We start from the raw sequence: 24,831 nt of genomic DNA on the forward strand, positions 1-24,831 counted from the left end.
AAAACGATTTGCGAAAGCAGAAAGTTGGATGAAGTATGAAAAAATCAATTACGTATTAATGAATGGAAAGAAAAATGGTCCCATCACATAGCTTGTTTCTGATCTATTTATTTGTACGAAATTTGTACGATACACTTTACATTATACACAATATGTACCTCTCTTTATTCTTCTAGTATTCAACAATGAAATTTCTTTTAGATTTAAGGCATTATTTGAATACATTGTATATTCAAAATTGATTAATAAATTTAGAAACATAAAATATGTATATAAATTCCAGGTTTCAATTCAGTTTCTTTTATATACATACATTGTATATATGACTTTTATATACATACATTGTATATATGACTTTTATATACATACATTGTATATATGACTTTTATATACATACATTGTATATATGACTTTTATATACATACATTGTATATATGACTTTTATATACATACATTGTATATATGACTTTTATATACATACATTGTATATATGACTTTTATATACATACATTGTATATATGACTTTTATATACATACATTGTATATATGACTTTTATATACATACATTGTATATATGACTTTTATATACATACATTGTATATATGACTTTTATATACATACATTGTATATATGACTTTTATATACATACATTGTATATATGACTTTTACATTATGATCATAGCAATTATCTTAATTAGTTTTAAACTTCTTATTCATAATCGTAGTGTTTCCACATATTTAGTATATGTCTGTTTTGTTTACATAAAATAATCAAAAATGTTTAATTTATGCAAAAATTCCCTGTAAAATGGGAGTTATATATATTATATTGAAAAAAAAATTGATCAAAATTTAGAATTAAATTAGAGATAAAAAAAGTCTTTAGGAAAAATATTGGAAAATATATATGATGAAGATTTAAATATTTTCCTTAATTTTTATTTATAACTTTTTTTTCACATTTCATTTACTTTATATTTTTGTTTTAATTTCATATGCTTGACGTTTGACCTACTGCTTGATTTTATTTATGTTGTCAACATTAAAAAATGAAACGAAAAAAACATACCTGCAATTCTTCTTTTTTTTTTCTTCACAATATTAAACTTATTTATTTTATTTATATGTTGATTTCGTTTTTGTTCCATTTCTTTAATTTGAAACTACGTTTAGTTTACTTTAACATATTCATTTTCATTTATTTTTTCCAATTTATTTTTTTTCCTCGTATGATTTGACCTTTGTTGACCTTTTGTTTGTGATTGATGTTGATTTCAGATCGGAGAAGAACCTGTCAACACATCTATGGATGTTGATCTTAATGTAGTCTCTCAGAGGCCTCAAACTGTCGAACATTCTCAACAGATTGATATTCGTAATAGATCAGAACCAATTAATGTTTCCGAGATCTTTGAAAACGGTATTGATACGTCCAACCAATCTGAAACTGAGAGCACTGAAAATAATAAAATGGCTGGAATTGTTGGGAATGGTGTAAAGTCTGAAAATACTGCAAATTTTGAGGATTCTGAACTTTATGAAAATGCTAGTAGCTCAGACAATTTTGAAGATCTCGAGAATTCAACAGACATGTCTATGATTGGTGATACAGGTAATGCAATAATTGAAGGCACTGATGTGCAAATGTCCTCACCAGCAGAAGGTATTTCTGAGAACATCAGTTTGAAAGTTGAAAATAACCACCAGGTGATATCTTCTGATAACGAAGATAATGCAGACTTGCAGTCTTCAGGAGTTGTAGAGAATTCTCCAGACATTGTATGCATTTCTGAATTAAAAGATGAGTCTGTTAGAGTTAAAGATCAAAGCAATGTTTCAAATGACCAATCAAAAGCCTGTTCTGATGACTTTAACCAATCACATGACAGCATTGAGAAATCGCACAATTCCAATGACCAGAATGAGGCTGTAAAGATTGACCAATCAATGACTCTCATCTCTGAAGAAAAAACAAATCAATCAGATCTTAAGATGGTGTTGTCTGTCTCTGATTGCAGTGCAAAGGTCAAGAGTCAGGGGTCATCAGCAACCTCAAGGTCAGAGGTCATAGAGTCAAGGTCTGAGTTTATAGAGTTCATAAAAAAGGTTGATATCACATACCCAAAGGAAGAAATTGTTACTGGTGTCAAAGACGATTGGACCAGTAACCATGGCGATGAAACAGTGGCCAATCATATGGAAGACAAGGCTCTAAATATAGACAGAATGTCTTGTCATATAAACAGGTATACTGAACCAGAAAATTCTAGATTTGAAACAATAAGAATTGGATCAGAATTCCAACTTCAAAAGCCTGAAGCTAAAGGAAAGGTCATAAGGTCAAAGGTTAAAATGCCAGAGGTTATGACAGAACAGTTTGACCCTTCATTATATGACCTTGAGAAGTTGAAGGTCACAGGCCTGCCATTAATGAAAGATAATTCCACAAGACCTGATCGTGATGATACACCATCTAAACAAATATCCTCGAAGACAAAAGAATCAGATTCAGACTTGTCGTCTTCGAGAAAATATGTCACTTCTCCAGAGCCATTACCAGTTAGAAATAGTCTAGTAAATGTGGTTATAGAAAACTCATTTCCGTCAAAAGTAACCACAGATCCCAACACAAGTGGAGATAACTCTGTTAAGAAATCTATTTCTAAACTAGACAAAATTGAGAATGTTCGACCAGTGCGGAGGATTCAGGAAACTATAGATGAGAACAACATACTAACCATTCATACGCAAAGCATCATGGGAGATTTTGTCACTCCCTCAGAGGTGACCTGAAAAATAATTAAAGATTTCTACTAGCAAAGGGAGATAACTTGGGTACAAATTGATTACCTTTTTTGGTTTAACAATACTTTTTTTTCTCTTAAAAAATAAAGCAGTACAACCTAATTAAAATTAATTTCTTACAATTCTGGCTTAAGAAAAATTTGCTGAATTTTATTTATGGCATGTATGATGAAATTATCTTACTTATGCTAAAATTATCTCCCTTTATTTACTATAGGGCACTTTACTTTACAACACACAGGAAATGCACAGACTCTCAAGAAATTTGTATATCATTATGTATATTTCATTATTTCAGTCTGATGACTGATATGAAGCACAATCACCAAACTTTTTTGTATACATGTACCAGGAAAATCTATGTTTTGTATACTTTTCCATCTTTGTATATTGCTGAATTATCTCCCTTGCATATAGGTATCGATTGTGACGTCTTGATATTGTGTGCACAACTCCCCAGAAAAGCATGAAGCGGCACCCATAAAAATATGACATAACAATCATTCCATACTTGCAAGGGCAGATAACTCAAATGCAGACTACCGGCTAGGATCATTACTTTTGTACTTATACCATATTCGACTCTATAAGCCCTGCCGTCCCTGTCTATACCCATCTTTCTTAGACCAATGCTACGTACATTGATGAATCAAATGCAGACTGAAAATGCGAAAACTGTAGGTTTCGTTATTGATTTTTTCACAATGATTTATAAAAGACTTTTCCACATTTTGTCGTATTAAGAGCCCCCTTTTTGTTTCAATTTTTAATTTCCATGGATGCTTATTGGGTCAAATATGGTATACCTGTAGACTTTATCTTTTTTTTTCATTTCTATTTCTTGAATTCTCTCTCAAAAAAGAAACCTATGCCTGGTAAACATTTTTTACAAACAAGAAAATCTTTCATATTTTATGAGCAGAACATTTAGGGTTCTAGCTAAACAGTCAAACCTGTCTATAAAGACCACCCACTTGACAAGGGCATTGTTGTATCAAACTGGTCATAATAGGCAGGTTGTCGTTATACAAAGGTCGGGTCTCTAAGGCAGGTTTGACTGGGTATTTTATCTTAGATATATCTGCCATTAAAATTCATTTATATCCTATGGACCTCATTATCTGAGCTTTGTAGATGACGTTTATTGTGTTATATAATTCAGTTTTGCATGTAACAAGCCTTTTCATTGGCTTAAAATTTACTTTATCAGCCCATAAAGGAAAAAATGGCATTGCCATTTAAAACATTGCTTTTGATTGGCTGAGATAACGTGTGGCTTTGATGTGTACAAAGACCAGAAAAAATCGTAAAAAATTTTGGCCTTTACGGCTTATACACAAGTGAAACTGATTAGTAGGAGATGCATAATACAAAAAAATAAATAAGTTAATCCTTAATTAACTTAATTAAGTTAAGAAAAGACAAATTATAAATCAAGTGTTAATTAAGTTTTAACAGAACACACATTTAGTATTCATTTCAATATGTAGGGTCTGGTAAAATGAGAGGGTATATTTAAAACTTTTCTTATAGCTAACTGACACTGTATAGATATTGTGTTACAGTATATACTTAAGTTTCAACCGTTTACCCCTGAAGACACATTTAGGCTCTTCTAAATCAAAGACTGGACTAGTCCATTGTGAAATTTTAGGGGTGAATGGATTATATAAATAAAAAGAAATAATTTCTCTACAAAGATATATGACCAGGCTAGAATACCTATAACTTATATTTATGTTAGGCCAAATAAAAAAATATTCTTGTTTCCGGTAACTCCTTTTAAAAAGGAAGGGTCGGTAGGTAGGGACTTTTTTTTTTTAAATATTTTTTTTCTCTTTATCCCAGTTTCTTGCAGTGAAAAGCTGAAATAGACTTTATTCAACCTTATATACACCATGGATTTGATTCCCAGGAGGTTATTGGTGTCTTAAATTGACAGAATTTGTACCAAAATTCCGGATTTTGTTAAAAACCACACAAAATTTGGGTTGTTATTTGTTTGCTTGAGGACAAAACTGATAAAAAGTTTTTGAGTAGGCACTGATTTTATAGCCGATCGGTCGGTTTACCGGAAACACAAATATTTTTTCGTATGGCCATATATGTATTTTTGTGATGATTATACATCTATATGACATTGTATTCTCAACTTAACATCAATTACTGTCAAAAATGATATAGGTATCGTTTATGCTCTGTCAGCGATGGAGCATCTTTAAAGGCCCACTACCTTTCCGGCGCAAAATATAAAGATTTCTTAAAAACATTAATTACCTCAGAAAATATATACCGATGGTCTAAGATGAGGTTACAACACCAAACATATGCAAGATTTCCTGCGTAATATATGATTACAATGGAGAGTCATTTCGCTGTTTTACCGTCTGCCGCAGTGATAGTCAACTACCGCGCGGTATTTAGGACGACGGGGGAAAACATAAGACGACCCGCGTTATGAAAATTAACATTTTATTTATTTTAATTAAATTGTTTAGGAGGTGATTATAAGTGTAGTATTAATGTTAAGTTAATAACTTTTGCAACTCTTCAAAATTATTAAGCTCATTTTACATTCCCATTTTAAAAACCAAAACCGTTTCGAAAAGTTAGTGGGCCTTTAAGAAAAATGTTTAGTTTTTAGATCTAACATCCGAGACTGAGTTTTGTTAACTGTTGGGGTTAAGGTATTATGATGTTACATACAATGTAAATATTAACCAGAAAATCTATTATAGTAATAAAGGACTTTAATTATATTTATTTAATATATGGTTTGACCTCATTTCCGTAGCCAAATCCATCAATTTTCAGTGAAGTGCTACAAAATTAAGTGTCTGTATTTAATTTCATCCTTGATTCATCTATAGTTTTTTTTGTCATTTTTGGCCTATTTTTTATAGTTTCTATCTAAAACACAATAAAGCGAAATCTTGAACAAACTTAATATTTTCTGAAAATATCTAGGCACTTAAGATAAATCTTAAAGAGAAATATCAAATTTGTATGCGCGCTATGTTTTCGAGAATAAAAACAGCGAAGTATCGGTTAAAATGACAAAATTTCCAAATTTGCTTAATTTATGCATATTTTGAATGGTTACCATGGCAACTGCATCGGCAATAATGCATAACTGTCATACCAGTTGTTTCAGAGATGCACTTGGTATCTGAAATTCTCCAATTTAATTACTAAATAACAGGTTTGAAGATTTTGCAGATTTGGGGACAGAAAACTGGCACAATGTACACTTACATAGTCCTTTAACCCAATTCTGATTTTCAGTGACTTAAGTGTACTTGGCCGACAATCGTCCTTCTGAGCGCAAGCGGTAACAAATGCACATGCAGTCCCCTAGTATATATTTGTGTACTGTGTATCACACCAGAATGCATTTACAGAATTTAATAATGTCCCAAACTAACATCAACTCATGTGGAACAAATATACCATGTACTTATATTGATGCAAGTCTTATCATGTTTTGATATATATACAGACAAATCTAATTAATGTATTTCCCAGCTTAATTAAATTTCAATAAATATAACAATAATTCCCTTATCATATTACAAGACAGAAATTAGTTTTTCTTCTTAAAATAAATATTTAATTTCAGATTTCTGAATTACATTTTTATTTGCAAATTCAATGTTTTGTCATTAGTAATCATTAAGAAATGCATTTCTATATAGTGTAAGATGATTTTTTGATGTGTCAAATATTGTTTGCAAACATTTTGTTGATCAAGACTAATTTGAGTGTATTGCTACATTTCAAGCATTTTATTGAACCAGACATATATAATGTTCTTTACTTACTATTACAATATTTCAAATATCAAGCTTTCAGCTAACAAAGACTTTTTAAAATGTTGATGATGTTGTAATGATGTTTTTATTTCAAACTTTTCACAGACCCAGACTCAGATGGTACCTAAAACTGAGGAGGAGATACGTGCGTCCTCTGCACTTAGTCGTGCTTCTTTGAGGAAGGAATATCGTAACAAGTTGGGTGAGGTTCGTGCAGCTGTCGAAGATCGCCGAACCAAGTCACCTGCGATATCAATCCCTTCACAAAGATCGCTGGAGGATGACCAGCTCATAGACGAAGATGATGATGATGATATTCCGTATAACGAAGTTGAAGGTTAGGTGTCAATATTTGTTACTTTGTAATTGTTGGAGAAATTCTGAAAAACTTCTGCCCTTGGTCAATATTTTTTCTTTCTCACAGATCAAACAATTCCTTTTTCAAACAATCAAAGGAGTTCATCAAGGTGATGCCATTGGTCCAATTCATGAAAAGGGGAGACAATTTATTTATTATTTATCTATTTGTTTATTTTTTATTTATTTATCTATTTTTTTTATTTAATATTTATATATTTATTTACTTTTTTATTGATTTTTTTGTTTATTTATCTATTTATTTTCAGATATGAAGCGAGAACAGACTATGGAGATTGGTACATCCCCGCCCCCAGGGCAGAAAGGTCCAAGTTCATCCAAGTAAGTCAGAGGTCAAAGTTGAAAGGTATCTTTTTTGCGTAAAATCATCATAGGTAATAAATCATTTAAACTATCTGTCGCTGGAGATAATGTTATAGATATATAATATTTTCTTTAATGTAATAGATATTTTTATACCTCACCGATGAACCACAGTCACGTGTAAGGGCGACAAAACACCTTATACCTCATCCATGTATTAGTACCCCTGATTAGTCGATACAGGATCACGTGATTAAAAACAATCATCATGTCATTACCCACGGTAAAAATGACATGCCTTAGGTAAACAAATCGCCACGTCTCCAGGGCAATAAATGAATAATATTCACCTTACAGAAAGTTTATATTCAACTGCAGAATGTAAAAATATTTCGACAGATACAAGCTAGGAGCTCATTTTGAAACATAATGCTTTTTGATGTCATAATTATGAAACATTTCATCTGTTTTGTAAGTCTTATTGATTTTTTGTCATCATTTCAGACAAAATATGAAAAATCAATTTTGTTTTGATCTAGATTTCACTGACATTGATATTCCTTTTCACCTTTTCCGTTTTTCCAATATCTTGCTTTTTTATGCTTTTTTTAAATTTTACTGCATTCTATATATATATGCCTGTGTTTCCTATGAATTAACTACAGTTGACTGATTGTCAGACAGTCACGTCTCATCCTCTCAACACATTAATCTTATCTGTTATCTTTAGCTAAACTTTTTACATATCTCTTTGATTGATATGACTTTTAAAATACACTATGTTCGTGTTTATTCTGTCAATTTTAACTTTTTGCCATATTGGCATACATGTACCGGGTATATGTATATTACACTCTACCAGTGTCTTAATACTCTATAGTAACACCAGTGTGATATACTAGTGTTCAATATTAACTTACCTTTTTACTCCATGTGACTTAATGCTTACTTCAAATGTTATAATATTTTCTGTGTCATTGCCATTGTAAAGTCTATCAGTGTATAATTATGTCTGTGATATTTTGCCAGCCATTTCATTGTTAAATTACAATATACTTATGTTTTTCGCGAGAATAGCACTACAGTGCTAATGTTGTATTTGTTTCTGATATGCGACGTAAAATAAAATTTCTTGAATCTTGAATCTTGAATCTCTCAAACGTACGTGTACCTATTCAATGTCATAGCAAATATGTAAAATACAAAATGCAAAGTCACATTTGGTACCAGGTGTCATGCATAAAAAGTACCCCCTTCCAAAAGGTATCGGATATATTTCTTCCTGCATAAAAAGTACCCCCCCTTGCATAAAAGGGTACCCAATTAAAATGTTCATAGTTTGATTTAGTTAGAGCAGAACTTAGGCCCCTATTAATGGAGTTATTACTAAATTTGATCTGTGGGTATATTTCTGGCAAAGTTCTAGGTTTAATTTAGTTATTGTGCAGAACTTAGGGTTTACATTTATTAGTGTCTGTGACTTTTAAAAACAGAGTAATCCCCACCCCTGGGGCATTTGATTGACAGCTGGCGATCAGTCAATATTAGGTCTGATATTGTTATACATGTAATTGCATGTTATTTTTTTTTATTTTTTTCGTCAGATTGTCAAATGTTTCTGCGGACCATCCCATCGTCTCGGAATACCTCCGCCTGTATGAAGGTGTGGTCCAATTCAGGAATGCTCTCAGTAAACTGATGGTAGACAGAGGTAGGTTCTGATGAAAAAAAATTCTTTTCATGGAGACACGGTGTGCACTGCGATGAAAAATACAAATGTACCTGTACTGAAATTGGGAGAAAAGTGTTTGAAAAGTGCATGAATTTATCTTTTATTTAAGCATTGAAGTCAATATTTTTTAATTTCATAACGGATTATTACAAAAGTTTGCAAACAAAATTTATTTTATAACCTGATGAAATTAAAAAAATAGTGACTTCAATGTTTATAATTGATTTTCCAGGCTACTTTATAAAATGAAATACGTTAACACGTACGATTCCATTGATTTTTTCCAAGGGATTCTCTTTTTTCAAATCAATATGCAACGTCAATGTTTCTATTGTGACGCCAAGATAACGTCTGGTTTCCGCCCCATTTTCAGATTTTTTTTCATTGTGGAATGAAAAAAATGAATTAAGGCCAACCAGAAAGCCAGAAACAAAGAAAAATTAATCATTGTATTATACTTAAAGAATTTCTTCAAATTCACAAGAAATCACTACCCATATATCAATTTGATTGTCAAAAGCAAAGCTCTGTTTGATGTGACAGGAAGCCTAATAAAATGTGTTGTTTAGTGACCAGTGTTAACACTTTGTCAGCTTGCAAAACAAATCAAGGTCAAAGGTCATGAATGTTCAAAACTCAATGATGTGTTTCGGCGTGTCAGACTACAGAGGTTTATGATAAGTCATTGTATGGAGGTTGTCAGATTGATAGATTGTCTATTTATAGATATGCTGCAGCCCAGCGAGATATTGGAGGACATTGATACCAAGAAATTTAACAGTACTGGCAAAGTGGAGCCTCAGATTGAAGGGATGACTCACAATGTCTATCATGGTAATTATTCTGTATTTGTATATTACAGAGTTATCTGTCCTTGTGGATAGATATTCAAAATTAATGCCTGTCCATCTGCTCGTGACTGGCAACTTTGTAGTCGGGCATACATTTTTTTCCCATGTAGCTGGTCCTCCACTGACAATACACAGTGGACAGCACAGCTCTGTTATCTATATTACAGAGTTATCTGCCCTTGCCGGTAGGTTTTGATTATGACATCATGTGTTTCTGAGGCTAACGCCATCAAAAGGGATACCTATCCACAAGGGAGGCAACTCTGCAATATGCAAAGACCGATAAGTTGTGTGTAAACGGATATGTATTTCATGGAAAATTTAAATCTAGAAACTCCTAAATCTTGAGTCTGTTTACATTACCCTTAGACATGGTATTGTGTTATTTTAAAAGTCTTTTTGGCATTGACAGAAAAGTCAGAGATACAAACATTTGTTATCATTTCCAACTATTCCAAGGTGTTTGTCAAGGTGATATATTGATGGTCCTTTATTTTCAAACTGCTAAAGGGAGACAATCAGATTTTTTTTTATTTTTAACTTTTGTTTATTACTGCAGTGTTTGAGGAGATCCTGAGTGTTTTGTCCAGTATTATCCAGACAGACAGGGTAAGTAACTGTAACATCATGGACATTTACAATTAGGACACAATTTATCCAGGCAGACAGGGTAAGTAAAGGTAACATCATGGACATTTACAATTAGGACACGATTTATCCAGGCAGTCAGGGTAAGTAAAGGTAACATCATGGACATTTACAATTAGGACACGATTTATCCAGGCAGACAGGGTAAGTAACTGTAACATCATGGACAAATAGGACACAAAGTCAGGACATCAGTTTACTATCTATTTTAAGCAATTTTTAATTTAGATTAATATCTCTTGGACTTGAGGAGTCTAAATATTCCTCGGCGACTTTGATTTCTTGTTTTGATTCCAAACATTTTCTTGGTGAATTTAATTTCAGGTTTTGATTCCAAGCGTTTTCTCGGCAACATTTATTTCACGATATGACTGCAGAACAACTCTTTTTTTACGGCGATTTAATCTTGTGATGCAAGGTCTTGCACAATTGTTGAAAACTTTTTCGCAATGATCAATATTTGTGATTTCTTAACTGTCACAAATTTTGGTAGATTTAACAGCATTTGAAAACAAGTTACAAGCATACAGTAACTACTGATGATAAATTATGGACCAATGATGATGCCCGTTACATATTTCAGGAGCCAATGGTATCGTCCCTTACTGGTGGAGGTATGGTCATATCTAGGGACACAACACAGGCCGCTGTTGGTCCTAAGTCTGCCGAGTCTGGTCGAGGACCTACCGTCACACGAGCCAGTCACCACTCCCAATTTTCCGCAAAAAGTGACGTCTCGGAACGTATAGCTCTCCGGGAACTTCAAGACCAGTATGACAGATTGTAAGATTTGCCAACTTTTTGAAATTCCCATGGGGGTAATTTCACATGTTTAAACTTTTAACTTCAAGAAAGTCTACTTAGTAACCCCCTATGAAGAAATCAAAGGTTGCTATAAATCAAAGGTTGCTATTGCAAAGTTTGAACTAGTCTCTCTGACAGTATAGTCAGATTTTTGACATTTTGAATATTAAAAAATTTTGACTTGCTAAAATGGCCTGAAATGAGGGTTCAATATTGGGAGTCTCCCTTCAAAATGGGAGGATTGGCAAGTATGGTAATATAGATTTTTGTCCTAAAAATTTACCATAATAATCCTTATTTATAAGTCAAACCTGTCTTAGCAACCACCACTGTATAACGACCACTTGCTTAATAAGACCATTTTGCTAATGTCCCAAATGGCTAATTTCAACACTTTTGGTTCGTTTAGTTTTACATCCTATTAACAGCCAGGTTCTTTATGGTGCTAGCTATGGTGGAGAAAAACCAGAGTACCCAGAGATAAACCACCGATCAGCAGTCAGTACCTGGCAATTTCAACATAATTCAACCTGTGTATAAAGACCACCTGACTATAAAGACCATTTTTCCTCTGTCTCCTGGGGGTGGTCTTTATGGACAGGTTTGTCTGTATTTACCATAATGATGATCATATCCCGCCTTGTACTCTCATTGTCATCCGATTCAGTTGACACTATGGAATTTCGGAAGAATGATGAAAGGTTTTTATCATTGTTTGACGTTAAACTGATTGAAATAAAATTGATTAAATGTCAAATGCAGAATGCAAATGGTCAATCAATTATTTATGTCTTAAAAGGGGGGTCCGAGTGGTAAAGATGTGTCGATATATTACCACAAACTCTCCTTCTCTAGGCCGTGGTGGCCGAGTGGTCAAGATGTCTAGACATATTACCACAAACTCTCCATCTCTAGGGCGCGGTGGCTGAGTGGTAAAGATGTCTAGACATATTACCACAAGCTCTCCATCTCTTGGTTGTGAGTCTGACTCTCATCACTGGGGCAGTTGTCAGGCACTGACTGCTGGTTAGTAAATCTGGTTAGTAAATTGTAGGTCTGTGGCTTTTCTCCAGGAACTCCGGCTTTCCTCCACCTTAACCTGACATATCCTTATATGTCTGTAAGAAGGATACAAATTTACAAAACATTAACCATATTCACAGTAATTAGCCCCCTCCCTAATACCTGCACCTCCCCCTTTAAGTGTTCCTCCCCTATAAGTGCCCCTCCCCCTATAAGTGTTCCTCCCTCTATAAGTGCTCCTCCCCTATAAGTGCCCTTCCCCCTATAAGTGCCCCTTCCTCTATAAGTGCCCCTCCTCTATAAGTGCCCCTCCACCTATAAGTGCCCTTTCCCCTATAAGTGCCCCTCCCCCTATAAGTGCCCTTTCCCTATAAATGCCCCTCCCCTATAAGTGCCACTCCCTTATAAGTGCCCCTCCCCCTATAAGTGCCCCTCTCCCTACAAGTGCCTCTTCCACTATAAGTGCTTCTTCCCCTATAAGTGCCCCTCCTCTATAAGTGCCCCTCCCCTATAAGTGCCCCTCGCCCTATAAATTCCCCTCCCTCTATAAGTGCCACTCCCCCTATAAGTGCCCCTCCCCCTATAAGTGCCCCTCCCCTATAAGTGCCCTCCCTCTATAAGTGCCCCTCCCCTTTTCCTGAAAACAAATTGAAGTTGTATAATGTCCCCATCCCATAGATTTAACAATGTTTTATAGCATGTAATGTCTCTCACATCAGCATTTCATCCCATGTTACATGAACATGTGAGTCTTTTACATTTGAGCCTTGACATTTTTCGCTTAGAACTTACATTTTTGCTCACTTATAAGCGCTACATTATGTACAATTTTTTAAGCCCCCTGGGTCGTAATTTCAGCAAATACAGTATGTCTACAACCCAACATTTCTTTTATCTGTTACATTTTTAATTCATCCTTGAAATCTTTACTATACAGACAACTCCAGTTAACAACGGATACCAGGAAGCACGAAGAACAGCTCAGGTAATTAGAGGTTAAGGAAATACAAAATGGAGGAGTGAAAAAATTATCGTTTTTTATAGTAATGAGTAATTCACGTACCAGGTGATACCCGATACCGTTTGTGTTGTATTTGTGTTTGTATTGCTGTAGTTGTTTACTATATTCTGCTATGGTCACATATTATCTGTTGCTATGGTTACAGACATAATTTGATATCTATCTGTTGCTATGGATACAGACATAATTTGATATTTATTTATTCGTTGCTATGGCTAAAGACATATTTTGATATTTTTCTGTTGCTTATGGTTAGAGACATAATTTGATTTTTTTGTTGCCATAGTTACAGACATAACTTGATCTCTATCTGTTGGTATGGTTACAGACATAATTTAATATTATCTGCTGCTATGGCTACAGACATAATTTGATATTTTTAGCTCACCTGGCCCGAAGGGCCGGTGAGCTTATGTCATGGCGCGGCGTCCGTCGTCCGTCCGTCCGTCCGTCCGTCGTCCGTCCGTCCGTCCGTCCGTCAACATTTCCTTAAAATCGCTACTAGTCATAGAGTTCTGCATGTATTGTAACCAAATTTGGCCACAAACATCCTTGGGGGAAGGGAAACAGAAATTGTATAAATTTTGGCTCTGACACCCTGGGGGCAGGAGGGGCGGGGCCCAATAAGGGAAATAGAGGTAAATCCTATAAATCGCTACTTGTCCTAGAGTTCTGCATGGATTGTAACCAAATTTGGCCACAAACATCCTTGGGGGAAGGGGAACAGAACTTGTATAAATTTTGCCTCTGGTCCCCCGGGGGCAGGAGGGGTGGGGCCCAATAGGGGAAATAGAGGTAAATCCTTTAAATCGCCACTAGTCATAGAGTTTTACATGGATTGTAACCAAATTTGGCCACAAACATCCTTGGGGGAAGGGGAACAGAACTTGTATAAATTTTGGCTCTGGCCCCCCCGCGGGCAGGAGGGGCGGGGCCCAATAGGGGAAATAGAGGTAAATCCTTTAAATGGCTACTAGTCATAGAGTTCTGAATGGAATGTAACCAAATTTGGCCACAGGCATCCTTGGGGGAAGGGAAACAGAACTTGTATAAATTTTGCCTCTGGTCCCCCGGGGGCAGGAGGGGTGGGGCCCAATAGGGGAAATAGAGGTAAATCCTTTAAATCGCTACTAGTCATAGAGTTCTACATGGATTGTAACCAAATTTGGCCACAAACATCCTTGGGGGAAGGGGAACAGAACTTGTATAAATTTTGGCTCTGACCCCCACGGGGGCAGGAGGGGTGGGGCCCAATAGGGGAAATAGAGGTAAATCCTTTAAATCGCTACTAGTCATAGAGTTCTACATGGATTGTAACCAAATTTGGCCACAAACATCCTTGGGGGAAGGGGAACAGAACTTGTATAAATTTTGGCTCTGGCCCCCCCGGGGGCAGGATGGGTGGGGCCCAATAGGGGAAATAGAGGTAAATCTTTAAATCGCTACTAGTCATAGAGTTCTACATGGATTGTAACCAAATTTGGCCACAAACATTCTTGGTGGAAGGGGAACAAAACTTATATAAATTTTGGCTCTGGCCCCCCGCGGGCAGGAGGGGCGGGGCCCAATAGGGGAAATAGAGGTAAATCCTTTAAATGGCTACTAGTCAAAGAGTTATGAATGGAATGTAACCAAATTTGGCCACAGGCATCCTTGGGGGAAGGGAAACAGAACTTGTATAAATTTTGGCTCTGGTCCCCCGGGGGCAGGAGTGGCGGGGCCCAATAGGGGAAATAGAGGTAAATCCTATAAATCACTACTTGTCCTAGAGTTCTGCATGGATTGTAACCAAATTTGGCCACAAACATCCTTGGGGGAAGGGGAACAGAACTTGTATAAATTTTGGCTCTGACCCCCTGGAGGCAGGAGGGGCGGGGCCCAATAAGGGAAATAGAGGTAAATCCTATAAATCGCTACTTGTCCTAGAGTTCTGCATGGATTGTAACCGAATTCGGCCACAAACATCCTTGGAGGAAGGGGAACAGAACTTGGATAAATTTTGGCTCTGGCCACCCGGGGGCAGGAGGGGTGGGGCCCAATAGGGGAAATAGAGGTAAATCCTTTAAATCGCTACTAGTCATAGAGTTCTACATGGATTGTAACCAAATTTGGCCACAAACATCCTTGGGGAAAGGGGAACAGAACTTGTATAAATTTTGGCTCTGGCCACCCGGGGGCAGGAGGGGTGGGGCCCAATAGGGGAAATAGAGGTAAATCCTTTAAATCGCTACTAGTCATAGAGTTCTGAATGGAATGTAACCAAATTTGGCCACAAACATCCTTGGGGGATGGGGAATAGAACTTGTATAAATATTAGCTCTGGTCCCCCGGGGGCAGAAGGGGTGGGGCCCAATAGGGGAAATAGAGGTAAATCCTTTAAATCGCTACTAGTCATAGAGTTCTGCATGGATTGTAACCAAATTTGGCCACAAACATCCTTTGGGGAAGGGGGACAGAACTTGTATAAATTTTGGCTCTGACCCTCAGGGGGCAGGAGGGGTGGGGGCCAATAGGGGGTTTAGAGGTTTATATTAGAATTCCTTCAGAAAAGAAACAATGAACCTGCATGTATTCAGAACATTATTTGGCATTACAAACCAGGTGAGCGATACAGGCCCTCTGGGCCTCTTGTTCTGTTTCTTATGGTTACAGACATAATTTGATATTTTTCTGTTGCTTTATTGACAAATTTCATTTTATATATTTTGTTGCTATGGTTACAGACATAATTTGATATTTTTCTGTTGCTTTATTGACAAATTTTATTTGATATTTTTTGTTGCTATGGTTACAGACATAACACTGTTGTTATGATGGAGATGCAGGACACAATCAACGATTTACAGCGAGAGTTGTCTAACCTTGGAAGATCGTCAAGCCGACTACGGCCTCAATCTGACACAACATCACCTCATGTAAGTAAACGCTTAGCTGTCTAAAAACTTTGAAGAAAAAAAATATTAATGGCAAAATCTTGTGTTTACAATGGGTAGACAGTGTTCTTCAAGAATAATAGCCTTTAAGCAAAATGTTTTTTGAAAAATGGAATGGAAAATATTCTTGTTCGATTATTTACAGGGAACCAACGACTCTGCTATTATGTTTACTCGTCTGGACTCGGAGCGAAATGCCAAAATTATGAAGAGAGCGGTAAATGATCAGAAAATGAATCCCGATCAATACAAGGTAAGGGAGATAACTCTTTGTATTAATCTCGCCAATTTTGTTGCATTCTGAGTTATAACATTTTTTTAGGTCACCTGAGTCTCATGACCTATGACCTATTCTATGCATCATAACCAAGTTGATCCTGGCTGACCCCCGGGGACCAGAGGGGCAGGGCCAGAGGGGTAGGGCCAGAGGGGCAGGGCCAGAGGGGCAGGGCCAAAAGGGGTCAAAAAAGGCTAAAATTTAAAAGAATCTTCCTCTGAATTCACAGATTTGATGGAACCAAATACTCTTCATAGATTGAAAAATCTCAGGGCTCTCTTACTACACAATTTGTGAATTTCATAGCTCTAGGGTTTCAGATTTTCCCTTGAGGAGGGGTTCAATATATAGTTGGTATAGGGAAACACATTTATGAACATTATTAGCTCACCTGGTCCAAAGGACCGAGGTGAGCTTATGGGATACCGCGGCGTCCGGCGTCCGGCATCCGGCGTCCGTCAACAATCGACTTCTTCTCCATAACCGCTGGTCGGATTTCAACAAAATTTGACTGGTAGCATCCTTATGGGCTACTAACTGAAAATTGTACAAATGATGGGGCTGACCCCCCCGGGGCCTGAAGGGCGGGGCAAAAAGAGGTCAATTTGGCTATTTCCATATAAACGACTTCTTCTCTGAAACCAAGCATGGGATAGCACCCATAATGCAATGATAGCATCCTTATAGTGTGGGGATTCAAAATTGTACAAATGATGGGGCTGACCCCCCGGGGGCCTGAGGGGTGGGGTCAAATGGGGTCAATTTGGCTATTTCCATATAAACGACTTCTTCTCTGAAACTAAGCATGAGATAGCACTCATAATGCAATTGTGTAGTATCGTTATAGGGTGGGGATTCAAAATTGTACAAATGATGGGGCTGACCCCCGGGGGGCCTGAGGGGCGGGGTCAAAAGGGGTCAATTTGGCTATTTCCATATAAACGACTTCTTCTCTGAAACCAAGCATGGGATAGCACCCATAATGCAATGGTAGCATCCTTATAGGGTGGGGATTCAAAATTGTACAAATAATGGGGCTGACCCCCCCCCCGGGGGCCTGAGGGGCAGGGTCAAAAGGGGCCAATTTGGCTATTTCCATATAAACGACTTCTTCTCTGAAACTAAGCATGGTATAGCACCCATTATGCAATGGTAGCATCCTTATAGGGTGGGGATTCCAAATTGTGCAAATGATGGGGCTGACCCCCCGGGGGCCCTGAGGGGCGGGGTCAAAAGGGGTCAATTTGGCTATTTTCATATAAATGACCTCTTCTCTGAAACCAAGCATGGTATAGCACCCATTATGCAATGGTAGCATCCTTATAGGGTGGGGATTCCAAATTGTGCAAATGATGGGGCTGACCCCCCGGGGGCCCTGGAGGGGCGGGGCCAAATGGGGTCAATTTGGCTATTTCCATATAAACGACTTCTTCTCTGAAACTAAGCATGAGATAGCACCATAATGCAATGGTAGTATCGTTATAGGGTGGGGATTCAAAATTGTACAAATGATGGGGCTGACCCCCGGGGGGCCTGAGGGACGGGGTCAAAAGGGGTCAATTTGGCTATTTCCATATAAACGACTTCTTCTCTGAAACTAAGCATGAGATAGCACTCATAATGCAATTGTAGTATCGTTATAGGGTGGGGATTCAAAATTGTACAAATGATGGGGCTGACCCCCCGGGGGCCTGAGGGACGGGGTCAAAAGGGGTCAATTTGGCTATTTCCATATAAACGACTTCTTCTCTGAAACCAAGCATGGGATATAGCACCCATAATGCAATGGTAGCATCCTTATAGGGTGGGGATTCAAAATTGTACAAATGATGGGGCTGACCCCCCGGGGGCCTGAGGGGCGGGGTCAAAAGGGGCCAATTTGGCTATTTCCGTATAAACGACTTCTTCTCTGAAACTAAGCATGGTATAGCACCCATAATGCAATGGTAGCATCCTTATAGGGTGGGGATTCAAAATTATGCAAATGATAGGGCTGACCCCCCGGGGTCCTGAGGGGCGGGGTCAAAAGGGGTCAATTTGGCTATTTCCATATAAACGACTTCTTCTCTGAAACTAAGCATGGTATAGCACCCATAATGCAATTGTAGCATCCTTGTAGGCTGGGGATTCAAAATTGTGCAAATGATAGGGCTGACCCCCGGGGGCCTGAGGGGCGGGGTCAAAAGGGGTCATTTTGGCTATTTCCATATAAATGACTTCTTCTCTGCAACTAAGCATGGTATAGCACCCATAATGCAATGGTAGTATCCTTGTAGGCTGGGGATTCCAAATTGAGCAAATGAAAGGGCTGACCCCCGGGGGCCTGAGGGGCGGGGTCAAAAGTGGTCAATTTCCATATAAATGACTTTTTCTCTGCAACTTAACATGGGATTGCGCTCATAATGCAATGGTTACATCCTTTAGCTTATAGGGTTTGGATTCAAAATTTTGCAAATGATGGGGCTGACCCCCGGGGGCCTGAAGGGCGTGGTCAAAAGGGGTCAATTTGGCTATTTCCATATAAACGACTTCTTCTCTGCAACTAAGAATGGAAGAGCACTTATAATGCAATGGTAGCATCCTAATAGGGTTGGGATTTGAAATTGTACAAATGATAGGGCTGACCCCCGGGGCCTTAAACGGCAATAGATGCGAGGTCAAAAAGGTCAATTAGGCTACTATTTTCATATAAATTACTTTGTCTCTGAACCTATGTATTGGATAGCATATTTGTATGGTATCAATAGCATCATTGTATGGTTGTGATTCAAAATTAAACTTTGGGAGTCAATTTTGCTTATTTTTCTAATTGTCAGAGTATTGTGATAATTACTAACAAAAAACCAGGTGAGCGATACAGGCCCTCTGGGCCTCTTGTTTTCAATTTTTCATAGGAAATGAGTCAAACTTGATTTAGATCTTATAGCCTGGGATAGCATTTTAACATCATATCCATATAGGTCCTGGTCAAACCCCAGGGACCAGAGGGCAAGGTCAAAACAACTCAAACTCTTCTTCTGGATTCAGAGTTTGATGAAATCAAACACTCTTCATAGATTAAAATTTCAAATTAATAAAATCACTGACTGACTTCAGGAGCCTGATGGATGCAATGGGTCTCTTCCTATAGAAATATTATTGAAAAATAAAAAAAATAAAAAAAACAGAATTCTGCATTTACAAGTTAACAATGCAATAGGTGTTAAATGGAATTTTATTTCTGATGTAGCTTCAAATTAAAATTTTTAAGCATAAAAAAAATTAATATATGATTCCCAGGATGCTTTGGACAAGATGGAGGATTACGTGGGACTCCCAGCCCAGAGATTGGCTCACCTTGTTCGTAAATACGTCCACCATAGTCGCATGAAGGAAATAGAAGGTGAGTAATGTCAGCCTGTACTGCTGTATAGCTGGTGTTTTATTATGTCTTTGTATAATACAGAGTAACCTCCCTTGTGTGTAGGTGTCCATTATGATGTCGTTATTTTCACGTGAGTGCAATTCACGTAGTTTTCCCCAAAATTATGATATTACGCTTGCAAACTCATGACGTCACGATCAATACCTACAAACAAGGGCAGATAACTCTGTAATATGCAAATACAGAATAGCTTGTGATTTTTGCGGGGAAGATAATTTTATGAGACATTGCAATGGTTACGACAATTTGATTAAAAAAATATTTAAGCATTGTTCTTTATATCTTTTGGGTTTATGAAGTCATAGATGCAGAAGGATTTCATAGAGACGCGAATTTGTTCGGTTTTTTAGCCTATGACTATATTTCATAAACCTAAAAGATCTTGAGATCAATGCTTAAAAATTTAATTTCATATGTTACACTCATTTCTATTGGTTAGATCTTTGAGGTTATTTTTCAATAGAATGAAATAATTGTATGTCAAGTATTATGACGTCATTATACAAAACGGTTTCGCAGGGGATTTTAAAAGCGGCACAGTCATTGGCCAAACTGAATTATTGGATAAGATATCACTGCAACACAACTCAATGTGTTTTATTGTAAAAGTCGTAAAATCACGGAAATTTGTATCTAATTAGTACCTGAGTGAGTTATTTGAATTAAATTATAAGCATTATTCTCAATATCTTTTGGGGTTATGAAGTCATAGACAAAAAACGGACAAACATTTTTTTTCATAGGTGTCTATGAGGTACTGTAGGCATTAATTTCCATGCTTTTATTTACTTTTTACAGTTAAACAAATTGAGTTGTGGCGAATTTATATAGTAGCCAATAATTCAGTTTTGCCAATAGCTGCCACTCTTAAAACTCCCCACAAAAACGTTCTATATGTGTGATGTCATAATACTTGATGTACATTTCTTTTGGTCTATGGAAAAATAACCTCAAACTTCTGAGCAATAGAAATGAGTGTAACTTATTAAATTGAATTATTCAGAAATGTATGAAATATATATATACTCTCATACCTACACGTGTAATACTGGTTGGTCTAGGGCAATAATATAAGACGCTTTCATAAGTGGATATGAAGGATAGGGATATTCTACCCGAGGGTCACAAAATGTTGTGAAACCCGAGGCTTGCCGAGGGTTTTGCAACATTTTGTGATCCCGAGGGTAGAATATCCCTATCATCCACTTATGAAAGAGTATTTTTCTTTCATACCTCGATGTTTTATTGCAATTTCACAGCTATAATATTCCGCCATTTTGAAATAAATTCGAAGAAATCGACATCTGGAAGGCAATTTTCCATACATGAAAAATAACGTGATATTTTCATACCGAATTCCGTTGTTTGCATCCTTTATAGTAAAACCAGTCATATTTGTGAAAAAAATGTTAAAATTTTACCGGGGAAATAGAGATTTTGTTGACGCCGTGACGTCACGAGGCTTTATTGCATGGGTAGCCATGCAATACAGCCTCAGGAGACATGAGTGTATTGCCCTGGACCAGCCAGTATTACACGTGTAGGTATGAAAGAAACTCATGTCTCCTGAGGCTGTATTGCATGGCTAACCATGAAATAAAGCCTCTTGACATCACAGCATCAACAAAATTACTATTTTCTTGGTACAGTTTTAATGTTAAAAGATACAAATAATGGAATTTGCGTTGAAGATATCACACAATTTGTATGTATGGAGAATTGACTTTCAGTCGCATTGTTTTCGAATTTATTTTAAAATGGCGAAAAATCATGGAAGTAAAATTGCAATAAAACGTCAAGGTATGAGAGAAAAATACTCTTTCGTATTTAGATATGAATGATAGGGATATTCTACCCTCAGGATCACAAAATGTAGAATATCTCTATCCTTAATATCCACATATGAAAGCATCTTATAATACTTCATAGCCAGATTAGACCACAAGACAATGGTAAAAAATCAATTTTCTACACGATGGTGAAAATCATGAAAATTGTAGAAATCGATGAGAAAATGATGAAAATTTTGATATGGTCATCCTGTAATCTAGCTGACATCAATATGATGAAAAAAAATTCCAAACTTTCACCAATTTTCTTGTCTTTTATTTCCCAGAAAATGTCAAAAAGAGCAAGAGTCTGAATGAAAATGTGTTTGAAATTCTTGACAAGATGGAGGCACTACAGAATGAGGTATGATTTATTTTATCGGAATTAATTATACCTATATATATATTGTATCTTAACTCAATCACCCCTAAAGACACATATGAACTCTTCCATTTTAAAGATTGGAATAACCCATTATGAATTGCCAGGGTGAATATGTTTTATATACCTACAATTATATTTCATTTAACCCAATGTTCCGCAGCGAATTTGCAGATTGATGGCTACATTTTTCAAACTAATTTTGTTTTCAAAATCTGTGAAATGTTAGTTTTTTGATAAAATTTAAACTGTCTACTAACTGTGTTTATTTATTATGAAAGGGATTTGGGATAAAAATCATTTCTTATTATCGTTTTTAAAATTGTCATATTTGTGCCAAATTTTTCATACTCATGAATCAAGAAGAGCTTTAATATGTTATTCACTACCAAAAGTTACCAACATTTTTGAGAATAACATTGATTACAATGCATAGGTTTTAATTTTACAAATACAAATGAGTACAGAAAGAGTGGCGATGTGGCTGACTTTTTTCGTCCACAACATTTTGGTTCAATGATAAGCGACTCCCTTTGTTACAATTCTTAAACGCACTGGTTAGTTACAAATTACGGCGTATAAAGAAGTTTTTTTTTTTTTTTTTTTTACAGCGTGCAAAGACTTGGGCGGACAAAATGGACCAGATGGGATCTGAACGAATTCGCCTGGCAAACCTCCTGATGGAGACTCTAGACTCAATCGAACAAGAATCAGGAATATTCCTCATCAAGCCCATGTATTCCTACCGGGGCAGGTAAAGTTCTATTAACTATACCGATACACATAAATACATACTTATATATTCAACGCTAAAAAAGAGGAATTTAAAGGTGATCTACTTTTAAACTTGAAGTTCTAGCTACTGAAAGCCTGTATCATTGTATTTGACTATACAACCTTTGACCCCATAACCTTGACCCCACCGCATGGTAAAAAATATTGACTCTATTATTTTTCCAAAAGAGAATGAGCAATTGAACATTTTGGTATATGGTGTCAATTTAGCTTTATCAAGAAACTACCACGGATTGACCCTCAAAACTATACACTATAAAGACACCAGACTATTTAATTGGAATGATTTTCTTTATAATACTAAGGTTTTGTAAGTAAGAAGGATTCATTGCTCTGGGTTTTGGACGAATACAGCGCAAGTGCTTTTGTGTTTGTGCACTGATCGTGACATTGGACTACGACAGATTTTTCTTTGATATCTGGCGGCACAACCTTTGATGTAGCTTGTGGGTGTGAGGGTTACGGTCTTACTTTCTGAAGCGGGCCGTCATCTCATGAGCTGTAGTATTTTTTTAATGAAAATTTAAGGCATTTCTTTTAAATCTTCTGTACTTAAAGGCCCACTACCTTTCAGGCGCAAAATATAAAGATTTCTTAAAAACATTAATTACCTCAGAAAATATATACCGATGGCCTAAGATGAGGTTACAACACCAAACATATGCAAGATTTCCTGCTTAATATATGATCACAATGGAGAGTCATTTCGCTGTTTTACCGTCTGCCGCAGTGATAGTCAACTACCGCGCGGTATTTAGGACGACGGGGGAAAACATAAGACGACCCGCGTTATGAAAATTAATATTTTACTTATTTTAATTAAATTGTTTAGGAGGTGATAATAAGTGTAGTGTAATTTACGTTAAGTTAATAACTTTTGCAACTCTACAAAATCATTAATCTCGTTTTACATTCCCATTTTAAAAATCAAAAACCGTTTCGGAAAGGTAGTGGGCCTTTAAATCAATGACTAAACGTTGTGAAATTTATTAAGCTTTACAATGGTGTTTCTTTTGACTCGATAAGACAAGTACTTGTTGGGAAAAATGGTTTTTATTCCCGGACCAGTTCATATCGGCGCCTCGCATGGTGTTTAGTAGTGTAAAGAGACAGTGACAAATCCTGCTCACTTATAAATCCTTGATAATACAGAAGTTCAGAGTCATATCAATACAATCCATTGTTGAGATTAATGGTAGTATGACCTTTGACCCCTAACATTGACCCCACCGCATGCGGGACGCTTTAATAGATTGATATCAGTTTAATGAAGCAGCCATTGTTTTGAGTGTCACATTACCACATTCCAGTATTTAACTAATTCACCCCTGAAATCTCATAATGAACTGTTCTAGTCCTTTATCTGGAAGAGTCTAAATATGTCTTCAGGGGTGAATGAGTCAAATAACTTTGGTCAGTAAGACACAAGAATATGAGGTAAATTGGGTCTGGGCCCTGGGAGGTTCAAGTCTTTTCAGGTTTGTTTACATTAATTGGAGCTGTTTATTTATTGTTTATATTCAGGTAAATTTTAATTATTGATTAGATCTAAAAATCACTTTTCTTTGAAGGAATAAATCTTTGTTTTACTGGGTGTATATAAAATATTCTTATCTAACGTGGTTTTGAATGATATTGTACCATCGGTAGATCTACTGAATAGGTCTGACCTACCGGCAACTAAATATTCAGTTTAAATTTTAAGATACATATCAGTACACTGGTTAGCCCAAAACTCGTAAATAAGAAAAAGTCGTAATTTAACTGGAAAAAAACTCGTAACTTAACTGAAAATGCGTAAAAATTACAACCTT

The 24,831-nt window shown here is 36.4% G+C and overlaps 2 protein-coding genes across 10 annotated transcripts in view; both read left to right on the forward strand.

Moving 5' to 3' along the window:
* LOC138306119 (myosin-2 heavy chain-like) overlaps positions 1-24,831 on the forward strand; it is a 140,303-nt gene that overhangs the window by 108,958 nt on the left and 6,514 nt on the right. For all 9 annotated transcript variants that reach the window (XM_069246479.1, XM_069246484.1, XM_069246483.1 and 6 more), the window contains 12 exons: positions 6,723-6,954; positions 7,244-7,316; positions 8,903-9,009; positions 9,757-9,864; positions 10,441-10,490; positions 11,113-11,312; positions 13,294-13,341; positions 16,172-16,292; positions 16,456-16,563; positions 19,867-19,969; positions 22,128-22,204; positions 22,834-22,976. In XM_069246479.1, the coding sequence (XP_069102580.1) occupies positions 6,723-6,954; positions 7,244-7,316; positions 8,903-9,009; positions 9,757-9,864; positions 10,441-10,490; positions 11,113-11,312; positions 13,294-13,341; positions 16,172-16,292; positions 16,456-16,563; positions 19,867-19,969; positions 22,128-22,204; positions 22,834-22,976 (1,370 nt within the window). The remainder of the gene's footprint in view (positions 1-6,722; positions 6,955-7,243; positions 7,317-8,902; positions 9,010-9,756; positions 9,865-10,440; positions 10,491-11,112; positions 11,313-13,293; positions 13,342-16,171; positions 16,293-16,455; positions 16,564-19,866; positions 19,970-22,127; positions 22,205-22,833; positions 22,977-24,831) is intronic.
* Positions 1,004-6,715, forward strand: LOC138306120 (uncharacterized). The gene has a single exon (XM_069246489.1). It carries the CDS (start codon positions 1,306-1,308, stop codon positions 2,791-2,793), a length of 1,488 nt encoding a protein of 495 aa, XP_069102590.1. The 5' UTR covers positions 1,004-1,305; the 3' UTR covers positions 2,794-6,715.

The sequence above is a fragment of the Argopecten irradians genome, chromosome 13 (assembly GCF_041381155.1).
Source record: "Argopecten irradians isolate NY chromosome 13, Ai_NY, whole genome shotgun sequence".
Classification (NCBI taxonomy): domain Eukaryota; kingdom Metazoa; phylum Mollusca; class Bivalvia; order Pectinida; family Pectinidae; genus Argopecten; species Argopecten irradians.